This window comes from Phalacrocorax carbo, chromosome 1 (assembly GCF_963921805.1).
Source record: "Phalacrocorax carbo chromosome 1, bPhaCar2.1, whole genome shotgun sequence".
Lineage (NCBI taxonomy): Eukaryota > Metazoa > Chordata > Aves > Suliformes > Phalacrocoracidae > Phalacrocorax > Phalacrocorax carbo.
In genome coordinates, this window is record NC_087513.1 from 216,254,613 (window position 1) to 216,268,903 (window position 14,291).

At 59.4% G+C, this 14,291-nt stretch overlaps 1 protein-coding gene across 1 annotated transcript in view; it reads left to right on the plus strand.

Annotated features, from left to right (window-relative positions):
* The window catches only part of ARHGEF17 (Rho guanine nucleotide exchange factor 17), a 36,700-nt gene that overhangs the window by 11,350 nt on the left and 11,059 nt on the right, over positions 1-14,291 (plus strand). The window contains exon 2 of the mRNA XM_064441553.1: positions 12,538-12,615. Within this exon, the coding sequence (XP_064297623.1) occupies positions 12,538-12,615 (78 nt within the window). The remainder of the gene's footprint in view (positions 1-12,537; positions 12,616-14,291) is intronic.

Here is a 14,291-nt window from a genome sequence, read left to right on the forward strand (position 1 = left end):
CACCAGGCCCCCTCTGAAGGAGCCACCATCCTGATGCAGTGATGGCCATGAGCAGGTCCCCTCCGGAGGAGCCACCATCCCCATATGGGGACATCAGTGTCCTTACGCAGTTCCTGGGGTTGAAGAAGGTTTCCTTGGCGGTGCCGTGGAGTTGCTATTTGTGATCGCCCGTTCCTGAGCCTGCCGGTACTCTCCAAAGAAAACAAGAAGGGAGTTGTTTGCATGGGAAGATTGGCATCTCCAAGCCCGGGATATGGTTTCCTGCTTTTTTTAGCTGGAGTAGCAGCAGACTCGTCGGCCTGCCCTGATTTGGCATCCTTCTTCTTGCCTTTTTTTTTTTTTTTGGAAGGGTTTCATCCTGACCCCTCGGCAGAAACACTGTCGCTAGCGGTAGGGAGTCAGTTTTGGTCTTTTTCTTTGGTTGCCCAAAACGCCGGTGAGATGGGATGTAGATGGCTCAGAGCCTCAGTAAGCGGAGAGGGGACTCATCCCTTGGTCATCCGAGCCCGGCACAGGTCAGTAGATGCCGAAATGCCCTTTCTTTGTCCCCCCACCCCCACCCTAGGGTGCTGCTGTGACAATGACACAAGAGGGAAAGCGTCACCTCTCACCTCGCTGTGATGTGACGTGAGATGTGGGCGTTCCTAGCGAGGTCCGTGGTCTGGCTCCCTGCTGCCCCCATTGCAGCCGTGCTGGGCGAGGGGACCCACCGAGCGTGGGGTGCTGCGGGGCTGGGTGTCCGTGGGGCGCTGGGGATGCTGGGGATGGAGGCTGGCGTGGGCACAAAGCGGGTCTTCTGGTGGTGGCACCCAGGCTACTGCCAAGGGCATGGATCTGGGTTGGGGGGACATGAGAAGGGCTGGGGCAGGGGCACAACACTGGCTGTTTGGGGCTCCTGTATGTCTGTCCGCTCCTGGGTGTCTGTCGGCTCCTGGATGCTTGTGGATTTGTGGTGCCCATGGGCTCCTGGTACCTGTTGGGTCCTGGGTGTCCATCAGCTCATGGGTGCCTGCATCTTGTGGTTGCTTGGGGATTCATGGGTGTCCATGGACTCCTGCTACCTGCTGGATTCTGGGAATCCATCAACTCCTGCATCCCCGTGCACGCTGGGTGTCTGTGGACTCCTGGGTATCTGTTGGATCCTGGGTGCCCATCAGCTCCTGGCTGCGTGTGGATTCATGGGTGTCTGTGGACTCCTGGGTAGCTGTTGGATCCTGGGTGCCCATCAGCTCCTGGCTGCGTGTGGATTCATGGGTGTCTGTGGACTCCTGGGTAGCTGTTGGATGCTGGCCATCCATCAGTTCTTGGGTGCCCATGGACTCTGGATGCCCATAAGCTCGTGGGTGTCTGTTGGCTGCTGGGTGTCCATCAGCTCCTTTGTGCTTGTTGATTCATGGGTGCCCTGGTACCTGTTGGATCCTGGGCATCTATCAGCTCCTGGGTGCCCATGGAATTCCCATTGGCTCCTGGGTGCCCATGGATTCCTGGGTGTCTCTTGGCTCCTGGGTGCCCATAAGCTCCTTGGTGTTGCCAGGTCCTGGTGCCTGTCAGCTCTTGGGTGCCCATGGACTCCAGGGTAGCTCCTGGGCATCCATCAACTCTTGGGTGCCCTTTGGCTCCTGGATACCTCTTGGCTTCTGGTGCCCCCAGAATTCTGAGTCCACTTGGAGGCCTGGATGCCCATCAGCTCCTGGGTGCCCATCAGCTCCTGGGTGCCCATTGCTTCCTGGTGCCCGTTGGCTCCTGGGTGCTCATCAGCTCCAGATGCCCATTGGCTCCTCATTCCCATCGGCTCCTGGATGCCCTTTGGCTCTCGGTGCCCATTGGCTCCTGGCCTCCATCAGCTCCTGGGTGCCAATGACCTCCTGGTGGGCATCATCCCCAGGGTGCCAGGCTGGAACCCTCCTGGGTACCCCAAGTTTGCTTGCACCCCCTTTCCCTGGATCCACACCCACGCCCCCAGGCACCCAGGGCACCTCTTACCCACATATGCCAGGCTGGCACCCAGCGACGATGCCGAGAGGTGCCAGCATTGGGCACCCTTCTCCTCCCTGGCTTCCCTCTCCCCCCAAAATCCCAGTAACTATTGCTTTGGGGTGCTGCGAGACACAGCAGCGGAGGGTGCTGGTGGGGGATCCAGGGATGCCGGGCGGGTCGGGGGGCGGCGTTACCCCTCACCCGGTGGGTGCGGGGCCGGGCGTGCTGGGAGGCGGCAGATGAGAAGGAGGAGGGGAGAAGAGCGCGGCTGACCTCAGCATCTGGAAAGCTGCGCTCTTGGGCCGCGGCCTGCGTGCCGAAAACCGGAGGCAAAAAAAACCTTCCATATTTGGTGAAAGCTGCTCTAGGGCTCGGCAAAGGCTGGCTGCAAACGGGGGGCCGGCAAGCCCCCCGCCGTGCCCTGGGCTGTGGTGACACGAGCTTTGCAAGGGCTCTGCAAATGCACTGGGGGATGGATGGCAGTGGGTGTGGGGGGTAGTGGGTAAATTGGGGTGAGCATCGTGGATTGGGTAGGAGGGAAGCATGGGGACCCATGGGGTGCTGCCAGCAGCGGAGGGAGGATGCCCTGAGATGTGCCAGCATGACCCTGAGCCTTGTATTTTGGGGGGGGGGGGGGGGGGGTAGGGAGCCCCTTGCACACCGGCGCTGATGATGCAAATCCTGATTTCAAGTGCAAATCCCATGGGAAAATCCCCACGATGTATTTAGAGGATGACTTTTTGTTGCTTTGGGAAATTACCCTCCCGCCATCTCCCTGCTCCCCGTCCCACTGGTGCCGCTCCCGGCACTGCCACTCACCGGGACAGCACCGGGATGCCCAGCATCCTTCCACCCCGCCCTGAAAAAAAATCACTCTGACTCCTTTATTTTTTATTCCTGTTTTTTTCTCACACTTAAAAAGCAGAATTACAGCCAGGCCATGTCCTCCCGGGATGAATCACTGCAGCCGAGAAGTCAAGGAAGGGAAAACAACTGAATTCTCAGTGCATCTGTTTGGGGCTGAAGCCGCCCTCCCCCTCCTTCTCCTCCTCCTCCTCCTCCTCCTCTTCCTCCCAGTCCCAGAGGCAGTTGTGCCGCTGGGTTTCTCCATGGGAGCATCCCTGAACAAATCAAGGCTCCTCTGTGAGCTGGGAGCCTGGGAAAAACCATGACCGAGGGAAAAGCAAACATCTCCAGCCCCAGGGCTGCGAATAAACACAGGAGTATTATTAGTAACCGAAGTGGAGCTGAATCAGAGCTGCTGATTTATGCTCTTATTTCCTTTCAAGAAGTTACGCTTCGGAAAGTGACTCGGACTTTTCTTACCCGTGGGAGAAGAGCGAGCGGCTGGGCGGGGAGGGGATGGAGCCCCGGACGTGATGCTGTACGGCGTCGGCCTGGCTCGGGCACGACCCCGCTTCTGCGGCACCGGCCCTCGTGTTCCCGTGGGATGTGGAGGGTGGTTTCCCCAGGACATGAGGCCTGGTGGTCCCAGGGATGGAGGGGACTGGCATCCAGGGATGGGATGACTGGTATTCAGGGATGAGGAAGCTGGTACCAGGGATGGTGGTGGTTGGTACCTGGCGTGACTGGTCCCCAGGGGTGGGGTGACATGCTCTGGGAAGGTGACTGATACCTAAGGATGGAGGTAGCTGGAACCTGTGGATGGGGTGACTGGTAACTGGGGGTGGCAGTGACTGGTACCAGAGAGGGATGTGGCTGGTACCCAGGAATGGAGGTGATTGGTACCCAGGGATGGGGTGAGATGCCCCAGAAAGGAGGTGACAGGAGGGCGAGGGAGGTTCTCCTCCCACTCTGCTCTGCCCCAGTGAGGCCACACCTGCAGGGCTGCGGCCAGTTCTGGGCCCCCCAGTTCAAGAAGGGCAGGGAACTGCTGGAGCAAGGCCAGCGCAGAGCTGCCAAGGGGATCAGGGGCTGGAGCATCTCCCTTGGGAGGAAAGGCTGAGAGACCTGGGCTTGTTCAGCCTGGAGAAGAGAAGGCTGAGGGGGGTCTCATCAGCGCTTATCAATATCTGAAGGGTGGGTGTCAGGAGGATGGGGCCGGGCTCTTTCCAGTGGTGCCCAACGCCAGGCCAAGGGGCCACGGGCACAAGCTGGAACATGGGAAGTTCCACCTGAACATGAGGACAAACCCCTTCCCTGTGCGGGTGCCAGAGCAGGGGCACAGGCTGCCCAGAGAGGCTGTGGGGTCCCTTCCCTGGAGACATTCACCCCCCGCCTGGACGCGGCCCTGTGCCCCTGCTCTGGGGGTGCCTGCTCCAGCAGGGGTGGGACGGGGTGAGCTCCAGAGGGCCCTTCCAGCCCCACCAGCCTGGGATGCTGTGGTTCTGTGACTGGTACCAGGGGTGGAGGTGGCTGGTACCATGGGTGTGGTGACTGGTTCTCAGGGATGGGGAGGACTCCCAGGGGTGGGAGTTACTGATGCCCAGGGATGGAGGTGGTGTGGTTCAGGAGGCGATTGGTACCCAAGGCTCCGGGGGCAGGTACCCAGGGATGGCAGCGGCTGGTTCCCAGCCAAGCAAGGTCTTCCCCTGGCTGGTGGCTGCCAACCCTCCACCTGTGTGGCACAGAGCTGTGGGGGACGTATGGCTGAGCATCATTTATCCCAAGGCAAAGGTTGGATGGATTTGCCTTGAAAGCCCTAAAAACCCGATCAAACCTCCTGCTTAAAAACATCCCAAGAGGAGATAATATGATTTTTTCCAAGCGATTTGCCTGCCAGAAACCGAGCGATTGAGGAAATACAGGATTGGATGTAATAGTGTCATCCTAACTTGGATGATGGTACCAGCCAGGGGCTTTTCCAGCTGTGTGAGCAAGTTTTACGTGTCGGGATGATGCTGTTTGCTGTGGAGGTGTTCGCTCATCGTGTTGGGATGGATGGAAGTGGGTCCGGTTTTGTTTCTGAGCCTTTTTTTCCCAGGGTTTTGGTAGAAATAAAGCCAAGCGTATGTTACAGTTGCTAAGCTTGGGTGTTTGCCATGCACCACGGGCTCCCTGGGGCAGGGGTCTGTCCCCATGGGCCAGCGGCTCCCACTTTGTCCCAGCTCCCTCTCGTGGGATCTGCCCTGGGAAAGAAAAGGTGCAGAAATCTCAGTTCCCCAGTGTATGGCTGGGTCCTGGCACAACTCGTTGCACCGCTGACCTCAGAGAAACGCTGCGTGGTGTGGGTCCGGGAAGGGAATTCTGGGGTGAAATTGAGTCTCTGGGGATACGGAGATTCCCCCTCCCATGTGATGTGATTTTTAGCATCCCAGCCGGGTGGTGACAGCACGTGTGACACCCACCTGCCTGTCCCCAGCTTCAGCAGCCCAGTGTCCACCAGCAGCGGGATTTGGGGGTTGGGAGGGGGTGTCCTCAAAGTGGCTGCAAACAGCATCATTACATGCACTGATATGTGTACAGTCTCAGCCTGGGAGGTTGCAGGATGGCCGGATGCCTCATGGATGTACATCCCTGCTTTCCCTTTCCCCTAAAACCCCATTTTTCTCTAAAAACTGAAGGTTTTAGGACTTTCCTCCATCGATGCCTCTTTGTTTGCAGGGGGTGGAGGCAGGACATGATTTGCCACAGCCTTTATTTAATATTTTAAGATGTTTTAAAATCCCTGGGGACGCTCAAGCTCCTCCTGCATTGTTACACTTGGGCGGGGAAAAGCAAAATGATGGATTTGCACATGGATTTTTAAATTCAAAAATAAAATAGAGCAGCGTAGGAGAATTCCCGTCCTTCGGTGGGAAGCCAGGCAGGGTTGGGGGGTGTTATTTCCAATGCTGGAAGGAAATACTGGGGGAAAACCCCCTCTCTGAGCCCACCACCCTGGATTTGGGGTGCCTCCCAAATCCCCAGTGCCGGATCCGCTCCATCTTTGGGTTTTCAGGAGCATCCTCACAACGCTGGCCCAAGCCTTTGGGATGGGGGATGAACCCCTTGGCTCCATCTCAGGGGATCGGGATGCTTTTCCTGGGAGGGTGTGGGGGTTTTTGGGGGAGGAAACACCCAGGTTGCAAAGAAAAAAAAAAAAAAAAGAGGATCGTCCGAAAGGAAATCTAAAGGTGTTTACAAAGAACCGCGCTGCTAAAAATAAACGTCTCATATTTTAGACGGCCCTAAAAATAGGCTGTGCTGTTGGAGTGGCCAAACACTCCCAGGAATTTCCTGTGGGCTGCGGGCCGCACGCAGGGGGGTCCGGGCTCAGCGGCCGGCGGGGACGGCCGGCATCGCTCCGGCTTTTTCTTTCCTGGGTGACAGCGAGATAACCTCCATTGGGCCCCTTGATGCACAGCGGGATCCAGCCTGGCTTCTTCTCTGGTCCAGGCAGCAATGGGCTTAACCCTTCTCCGTCTGTCCTTCCTCCCTGATAACATCCGAAGAGGCTGGGTGGGTTTGAGAGAGGTTTTTAAACGCTTCAGCAGAAAGCTCAACCTTTAGAGTAGACACTGGAGAATCTCATTGCACAGTTGAATGAAGGGATTGACTCAAGGGAGATGTTTGGGGAGTGGGAATGTGGGAAGGACCCTCTGAAGGCGGAGGGATCCCCCTGCTCACCCGAGGGGCAAGCGGTCCCGTGGGAGGGCTCGAGGGTGTTGCTGCGGGCGGAGCAGCCGGGTCACCGTCGCAGCGTCACGGCGTCGCAGCGTCACGGCGTCGCAGGCCAGCTGGGGCTGGGGTAGCAATTCAAATGAGGCAGGCATTGGAAGAGGAATGGGTTGGGGATCGCAACCCAGATGGGTCGGGGATTGCAACCCAAACGGGCCCAGGACTGCAAAAGCAAATGGGTCTGGGATCGCAGCCCCGGTGGCTCTGGGGTTACAGACCAAATGGGTCCAGAACTGCAACCGGGGGGCTCCAGGACTGCAGCCGGGTGGGTGCAGGGTTGCAACCCAGATGAGCCTGGGGTTGCAATGCAGGTGGGTGCAGGGTTGCAATCGCAGGTGGGTGCAGGGTTGCAACCCAGATGAGCCTGTGGTTGCAATCGCAGATGGGTGCAGGGTTGCAACCCAGATGAGCCCGTGGTTGCAATCGCAGGTGGGTGCAGGGTTGCAACCCAGATGAGCCCGGGGTTGCAATGCAGGTGGGTGCAGGGTTGCAACCCAGATGAGCCCGGGGTTGCAATGCAGGTGGGTGCAGGGTTGCAACCCAGATGACCCCGGGGTTGCAATGCAGGTGGGTGCAGGGTTGCAATCGCAGGTGGGTGCAGGGTTGCAACCCAGATGACCCCGGGGTTGCAATGCAGGTGGGTGCAGGGTTGCAACCCAGATGAGCCCGGGGTTGCAATGCAGGTGGGTGCAGGGTTGCAATCGCAGGTGGGTGCAGGGTTGCAACCCAGATGAGCCCGTGGTTGCAATCGCAGATGGGTGCAGGGTTGCAACCCAGATGAGCCCGTGGTTGCAATCGCAGGTGGGTGCAGGGTTGCAACCCAGATGAGCCTGGGGTTGCAATGCAGGTGGGTGCAGGGTTGCAACCCAGATGAGCCCGGGGTTGCAATCGCAGGTGGGTGCAGGGTTGCAACCCAGATGAGCCCGGGGTTGCAATGCAGGTGGGTGCAGGGTTGCAACCCAGATGAGCCCGGGGTTGCAATGCAGGTGGGTGCAGGGTTGCAACCCAGATGAGCCCGGGGTTGCAATGCAGGTGGGTGCAGGGTTGCAACCCAGATGAGCCTGGGGTTGCAATGCAGGTGGGTGCAGGGTTGCAATCGCAGGTGGGTGCAGGGTTGCAACCCAGATGAGCCCGTGGTTGCAATCGCAGGTGGGTGCAGGGTTGCAACCCAGATGAGCCCGTGGTTGCAATCGCAGGTGGGTGCAGGGTTGCAACCCAGATGAGCCTGGGGTTGCAATGCAGGTGGGTGCAGGGTTGCAACCCAGATGAGCCCGTGGTTGCAATCGCAGGTGGGTGCAGGGTTGCAACCCAGATGAGCCTGGGGTTGCAGTGCAGATGGGTGCAGGGTTGCAACCCAGATGAGCCCGGGGTTGCAATGCAGGTGGACCCACAGTTGCAGCCCAAAGGGGCCTGGAATTGCAACCCAAATGGGACCAGGGTTGCAACCTTGTTAGGCCCAAGACTGCAACAGAAATAGGTCTGGGGATTGCAACACAGATAAGCCTGAGGCTGCAGCCCAAATGGGGAGTTGCAGCCCAAATATGGGGGGGTTGTGGCCCAAATTGGGGGTTACAGCCCAAATGGGTCTGGGATTGGAAACTGGATGGGTCTGGGATTGCAACAGAAATGAGTCCGGGATTGCAACCCAAAAAAACCAGGGATTCCAACCAAAATGGGGCTGGGATCGGATCCCAGAAGAGCCCAGCGTTGCAACCCAGATGGGTCAAGGATTGCAGCTGAGGTGGGTCTGGGACCGCAGCCCAAATGGGTCTGGGATTGCAACCCAGACAGGTCCTGGACCGCGACAGGAAAGGGGCCCGGGACGACCATGGTGCTGCAGAAGGAGCTGCAGGAGCCGCAGCCTTGCGGCCTCAATGCCCCAGTGCAATTAGCTGTACTGGGTGCAGCGCAGGCACCCATCGTGCCCACACCAGGTGCTGTGGGTCCCTCCTCCCCGATCCCAGTGTGGGTGGGGGTGTATTTAAGGCATCCCCCCTCTCTTTATATGCACTGAGTTGGCCGTTCTCTGCCAAGCACCCCATTCTCTGCCATGCGCCCCAGGGAGGGTGTCAGCGGGGGGAGGATGGGTGCTACCCAGGGCCCTCCTGGCACCCTCACCTGGGTGGGATGCTCATCATCCTCGTTACCAAGAGGAAATTTACTGGCTGCAATGGGAGGACATAGCCCTGCTGCACGCCGTTGCTGTGGAAACGGGGTGAGCAGCTAATTAGATTTAATTAATGAAGCAGGAGGGGAGCATTACAAACGGATCCGGGCAGGGTGCATCACCTGGCAAGCAGGGATGTGGGTGCTGAGGTGGTGATGTTGGGGGGAAAGGCTTGCTTCGTGCCTCAGTTTCCCTGCCTGCAAAGTCGGGGAGGGGGACACGGTACCCAGGGACACCCCAGTTGATGGGGACGGAGATCCCAAGGATGCCGAGCACCCCAACCCAGTATCATCTGCACACGCCCTCTCCCCCCCCCAAAAAAAATCACATGCTTCAGGAAAGCATCACCTCCTCGTCTCCCTACAGGATCCTCCGCGGGCAAAGCCTCCCCAGCAGCATCCCCCCAGCAGGATCCGGCCCTGCCTGCATCCGCGCGCGTCTCTGTGTGTGTGTGTGTGTGTGTGTGTGAGTGGGCACGGCTCTGCCTCCATCTCCGATCGCTCTTGCCTGCCCGTGCCTCGGTAGCACCCGGGGCCGGGGACCCGCGTGCCGCCACGGACGCAGGCGCACGCCCGCCGCACGCATCCTGCAGCCGCTCTGCGGGAGGGCCTTTTATATATATATATATATATATACACACACACACAGAACCCTATCGATATAAATAGCTCCTGTATTTTATTTCCCTCCTTGCTGCATCCCAGAGCAGCGTTCCGGCTATTTTAAAGGGGGGACCTGGGGGTGTGTGTGTGTGTGTGTGTATATATATATTAATTTTTTTATTCCTTGGGCCGCGTGGGACGGACCGACCCCCGGGACCCGCATGCTGCAGATGGTGAGGACTCTGGCGCAGTTCACCATCGCGCTGGAGGACATGCGAGACATCGGGGACGGCATCGACGCGGCCTTCGCCGCCTCCGGGCTTGGCGGGGCGGCCGAGGAGCTGCCGGAGAAGGGTTGCGGCAGTCGCGGTGGTACCGAGGTGATGTGAAAAGGGATTGGGGGGGGGGGGGTCCTGGGGATGGAAAGGGGGGGGGCTGTCTAGTGGGATATATGGGGGGGGGGTGCATGGATGCGTCATGTTTGGACACGTGTGCACCCAGCAGAACCCGGTACCTGCAGGGTCTGGACTGTGATTGCCATGGCAACAGTGCCTCCATCCTCATCCTCAGCCTGCCGCCCCCAGGGCTCTCCGGATAGCGGGGAGGGGGGGGATGATCCCACCCGGTGAGGGTGATGGGGGGGGCTGGAGTCATCACTGCCACCACCCCCCCAGTGCTGATTTATACCGCGGAGGCGTTGGTTGATAGGGAAATGCCCCAATTCCCATCATGGTGGGGCTGATCCCGAGGGTGCTGAGCACCTTGAGGGAGGCTGAATGCGGCCGGGGTGCGGTGGGGGGGTCCCCAAGGAGACCAGATGAAGACCAAAGCAACATCAGCCCTGCAGGGGAGAGGCTTTGCTGGGGTAAGGGATGCAGTGGGGTACATCCTGCTCGCCCCCAGGTACCACTTTGCCCTGCCAGGATGGCGCGTTACCCCCAGCTCCTGCTCATCCCAGCAGGGATTTCCCCCCACTGGGATAATACTGCTGCTGTAATGGTGGAAAAAAAAATCCCCTTGCCAATGGCAGGGCCTCATCCTGCGTCTCCCCACCACTGCGAAACCCCAGCTGCTCGTGCGGCATGCGGTGCTGAGCCTGTTCAGCTCACCGATCCGGCCCTTGGCTTCGGGAGCTGGGACAGCGCCGGAAAATGCCGGGAGCATCGTATTGAGGTGGGGAACTAGAGGCTGTGCGAGGGTTGGGGAAACTGAGGCAGGGCAGGGGCGTCAGGCGCTCTGAACCCCCAAAGCCCATCCTCTGTTGGGTGTCCTTCAGCTCATAGTTACAACAAATTAATCCAGTGGTGAAAGTGTTAATAAACTTCTGGCTGTAACGAAGAGGGCAGTTCTCAGCTGGTGTCCCTGAGGTCCCTGACATCAACGTGGTTTTGGGGGGGGGGCAGATTTTCAGAGGGGGTTTGACCCGTCACCGTAATATTTGGTTCTAGGCAGCTTCCTCCTTGCTTGGCTGGAAGGGCTGGTAGCAGCTTGGTGGGTGAGTGGGGAAACTGAGGCACAGCTCTGTTCTCAAGCACTGAGCAGGATCTGGCCGGGATCCCTCCCCATCGCTCCCTGGGGACCACCGGGGAGATGGTGGCCTCCATCTGTGGTGAGGATGGTTGCGTTAAGGCTTCCTTCTGTGGTGGCAGAGCGGCTTTGCGGCACTCGCGTCCCTGCTGGGAGCAGCGGGGGGGGACACACACGCAGCCCCATGCGGTTGGGGGACACAGACTCATCCCACGAGGAGATGGGGGACACGGGGGTTTGGCAGCTCCGGGGACCCCCATAGCGGCAGCAGGTCAGGGGAGCCTGGTCCCGACATGCTGTGGTGCCCAGGTGGGATGTCTCCGCACCCAGGGCTGTTGGGGTGTCTGAGCACACAGGACCTTGTCCACAGAGGTTTTGGGGTACCTGCACACTACAGGATTCGGGCTGTCCCTGCACCCATAGCTTTTGGGGTGTCTCCTTCAATGGGACACTTGGAGTGTCTCTGTGCCCGGGTTCACTGGAGCATCTCCACACCTGGGGCCTTTGGGGCATCTCTATACCCATGGCCTTGGGGGTGTCCAAGGCTCCAGAGACTTTGGGGTGTCTCACACCCACCGTTTGAGGTGTCTCTGCAGACAAGGCGTTTGGGGTGTCCCTGTACCCAAAGTTTGGGGTATCTGCACCCAGGGCCTTTGGACAGCCTCCATGAACAGGACAATTGCAGTGTCTCCAAACCCAGACTCTTGGAGCATCTCCTTTCCTAGGGTCAGCAGAGGGTCTCTGCACCCAAAAAATTTGGGGTGTCTCACACCCAGGGCCTTCGGAGCATCTCCACAGCCAAAACTTTTGGGGTGTCTCACATCCAAGGGCTCTGGAGAGTCTACGCCTGCAAAACTTTTGGGGTATCTGAGCACTCAGGGCATTTGGAGCATCTCGCACCCAAAACTTTTGGGGTATTCCTGCACCCACTGTTTTAGGATTACCTCCACATGCAAAACTTTTGGGGTGTCTCTGCACCCAGAGCCCGTGCACCATCTCACACCAAAACTTTTGGGGTGTCTCTGCACCCAGAGCCCTTGCACCATCTCGCACCCAAACCTTTTGGGGTGTCTCTGCACCCAGGGCTCTGGAGCACCTTGCCCCCAGGCTGAGCTGCAGGGGCATTGCCCCAGGTGCTGCGCGTGAGAGAGGTCTCCGAGCCCCACAGCTGAGAAGACCCCGACCCATCTGCTTCCCGAGACTGGCAGACCACCCCACACCACCACCTCCCCGTGCCCCCCACCGCCACATTAACCCCCCTCCTGCGGGGCCACAGCCCAGTGCTGGGGTGCCCGGGGTGCCGGGCGGGAGGCGAATTCCTACGGGACCGCTCCGAGCGGAGCCGCCGGAGAGACGGAGGGCGCCGGGACCGACCCATGTAGGGCTGTGAGATCCAGGGCGGGCTCCTGACGCGGCCGCGGAGGAAACCAGGCGTCTCTGTGCGCTCGGTGTCATGTACTTCCTAATCCTCCCGGATTCCTCCATCGGGGTGGAGAGGGAGCGGAGGGGAGCTGGACGCCAGCCGGGCTCCTCTGGCGTTCAGCCTCCCCGCTGAGCCCCCGCGCCAGCACTGACACCCGCCACGTAGCTCCCCTCCATCGTGTCACCCCAAAACTCATCTTGTCTTTCTTTCCACCCGGGCAGGACATGAGGAAACACGTCATCATGACGCTGCTGGACACGGAGCAGTCCTACGTGGAGTCCTTGCGCACCTTGATGCAGGTAACGCGGCGCGGACGGGGACATGGCACCTCGAGCCACGTCACAGCGTGACTGTCCCTTGCATGTCACTGTCCCCGAGACCCCAAGTCGGACCCCCAGCCGTGGGTGCTCTACCAGCACTGATGCGGTGCAGGGATGGATTGGGGATGGGTGGCAGCGGGGATGTTGGGGACAGCAGGACTGGAGGTGGGAGCAGTGTGTCCAGAACGGGGTGTGGGGGTCACATCTGTCCCCCAAATCAAGCCCGTAACATTCGTGGTGGGCTGTCACCTGATGGGTTATTGCATCCCCGAGACCTTTCCCATGCTTGCCCCCCAAAAGCCCTTCCTCACGTTGCACCCCATCTCCTGGGCTGTTGCCGATGGTCATCCCGTGATGGGGGACCCCTTACACCCCCTGTTCCCACGTCCCCCCGTTGCTCAGCGTCATCACCTGCAGCCACAGGCCAAGGGTTTTATTCAGTCCTTTTTTTACTGAGCTGGTTCCAACCCCCTTGGCGCAGCCTGGCCGGAGGGTCCACCCCATGTTTCAGATGTTAATGAAGGTGTTTCAGAAGGTTAATGGTGGTCAACGCCCTGGAGACTAGGTCATGCTGGCGTAGGTGTGGGTTGACCAACCACACCGCTGCAGGTGGGAACACCAAAAAATCAGCGCTCTGCTCTTCTTGATACAACGTGCTGCCTGTAGGACATCTGCTGGGCATATCCATGAGGGCATGGGGCACCCATCATCCCAACACCCAGCTTTCCCCTTAAATCCCCTGCGAGGATGGCCTGGGGGGGACCCAGATGTGCTCTGCCAGATGTTGCGGCAGGAGGGAAGGACCCTTCGAGGCTGCTCCTAGTGCAGAGGTTGGCTTGGAGGGGTGAGAGGAGCCTGGCTCTGGGCTTAGTTTGGGGGAAGCTGTTCAGGGTTTGAGGTTGGGTGGTGTCCCTGCTGGTCTTGGCATGGAGAGAGGCTGTCCCGTGGGCTGTGTCCTCCTCTGAGCTGGGATAGGAGGCTGGCTGGAGAGAGGACAGCCGTGCAGGGGTTCACTGGTTCCCCACCGGAGGGACTGGTTGGACACAGGTGGGAGCCACAGGGCATTAATGCCTGAGCTCTTGCCTGTGGGACATGTCCTGGCACAGTGCAAGCAGGGGGACCTGGCTTTCTGGGGGGGTGGTGGGTGGTGATGGGGCCCCAGACACGCCCAGCTCCCTGTCTTAGCTGGGACAAGGTGCTTTGATCCGTGATGTGGCCCGGCGACATGTCACACAGTGGCTACCAGGGACAGGAACCACCTTGGAGCATCATCTTGCAGCCAAGCCAGATGGTGCATGGGCAAGTCCTGACTGTGCACCTCGTGTGCCAACGCAGGGGCTGTCTCTGTGTTCTTCTTCCCCATCTGGTCCTTGCTCTCCCAGTTTCATGGCGGGTGGGATGCCTGGCACAGCCCAGCCCAGCCCCCGCTGGAGGTGTTAGCCACAGTAGGGCAGGTGAGGCAGGTTATGAGCCTCAGGAAAGATTTGGCCCTTCTAACTTGGGTTTTCAGGAGATACCCACCATCAGCCTGAAAAACCTCATCCTTGGGGGATGATGTCCTGAGCAGCTCGAGGTGGGTCCTGTCCTCACCGCTGAGCTCTGTGGTCCTCCTAACACCCTCAAGGATACCAGCACCCCATACAGGTTGGGCTGAG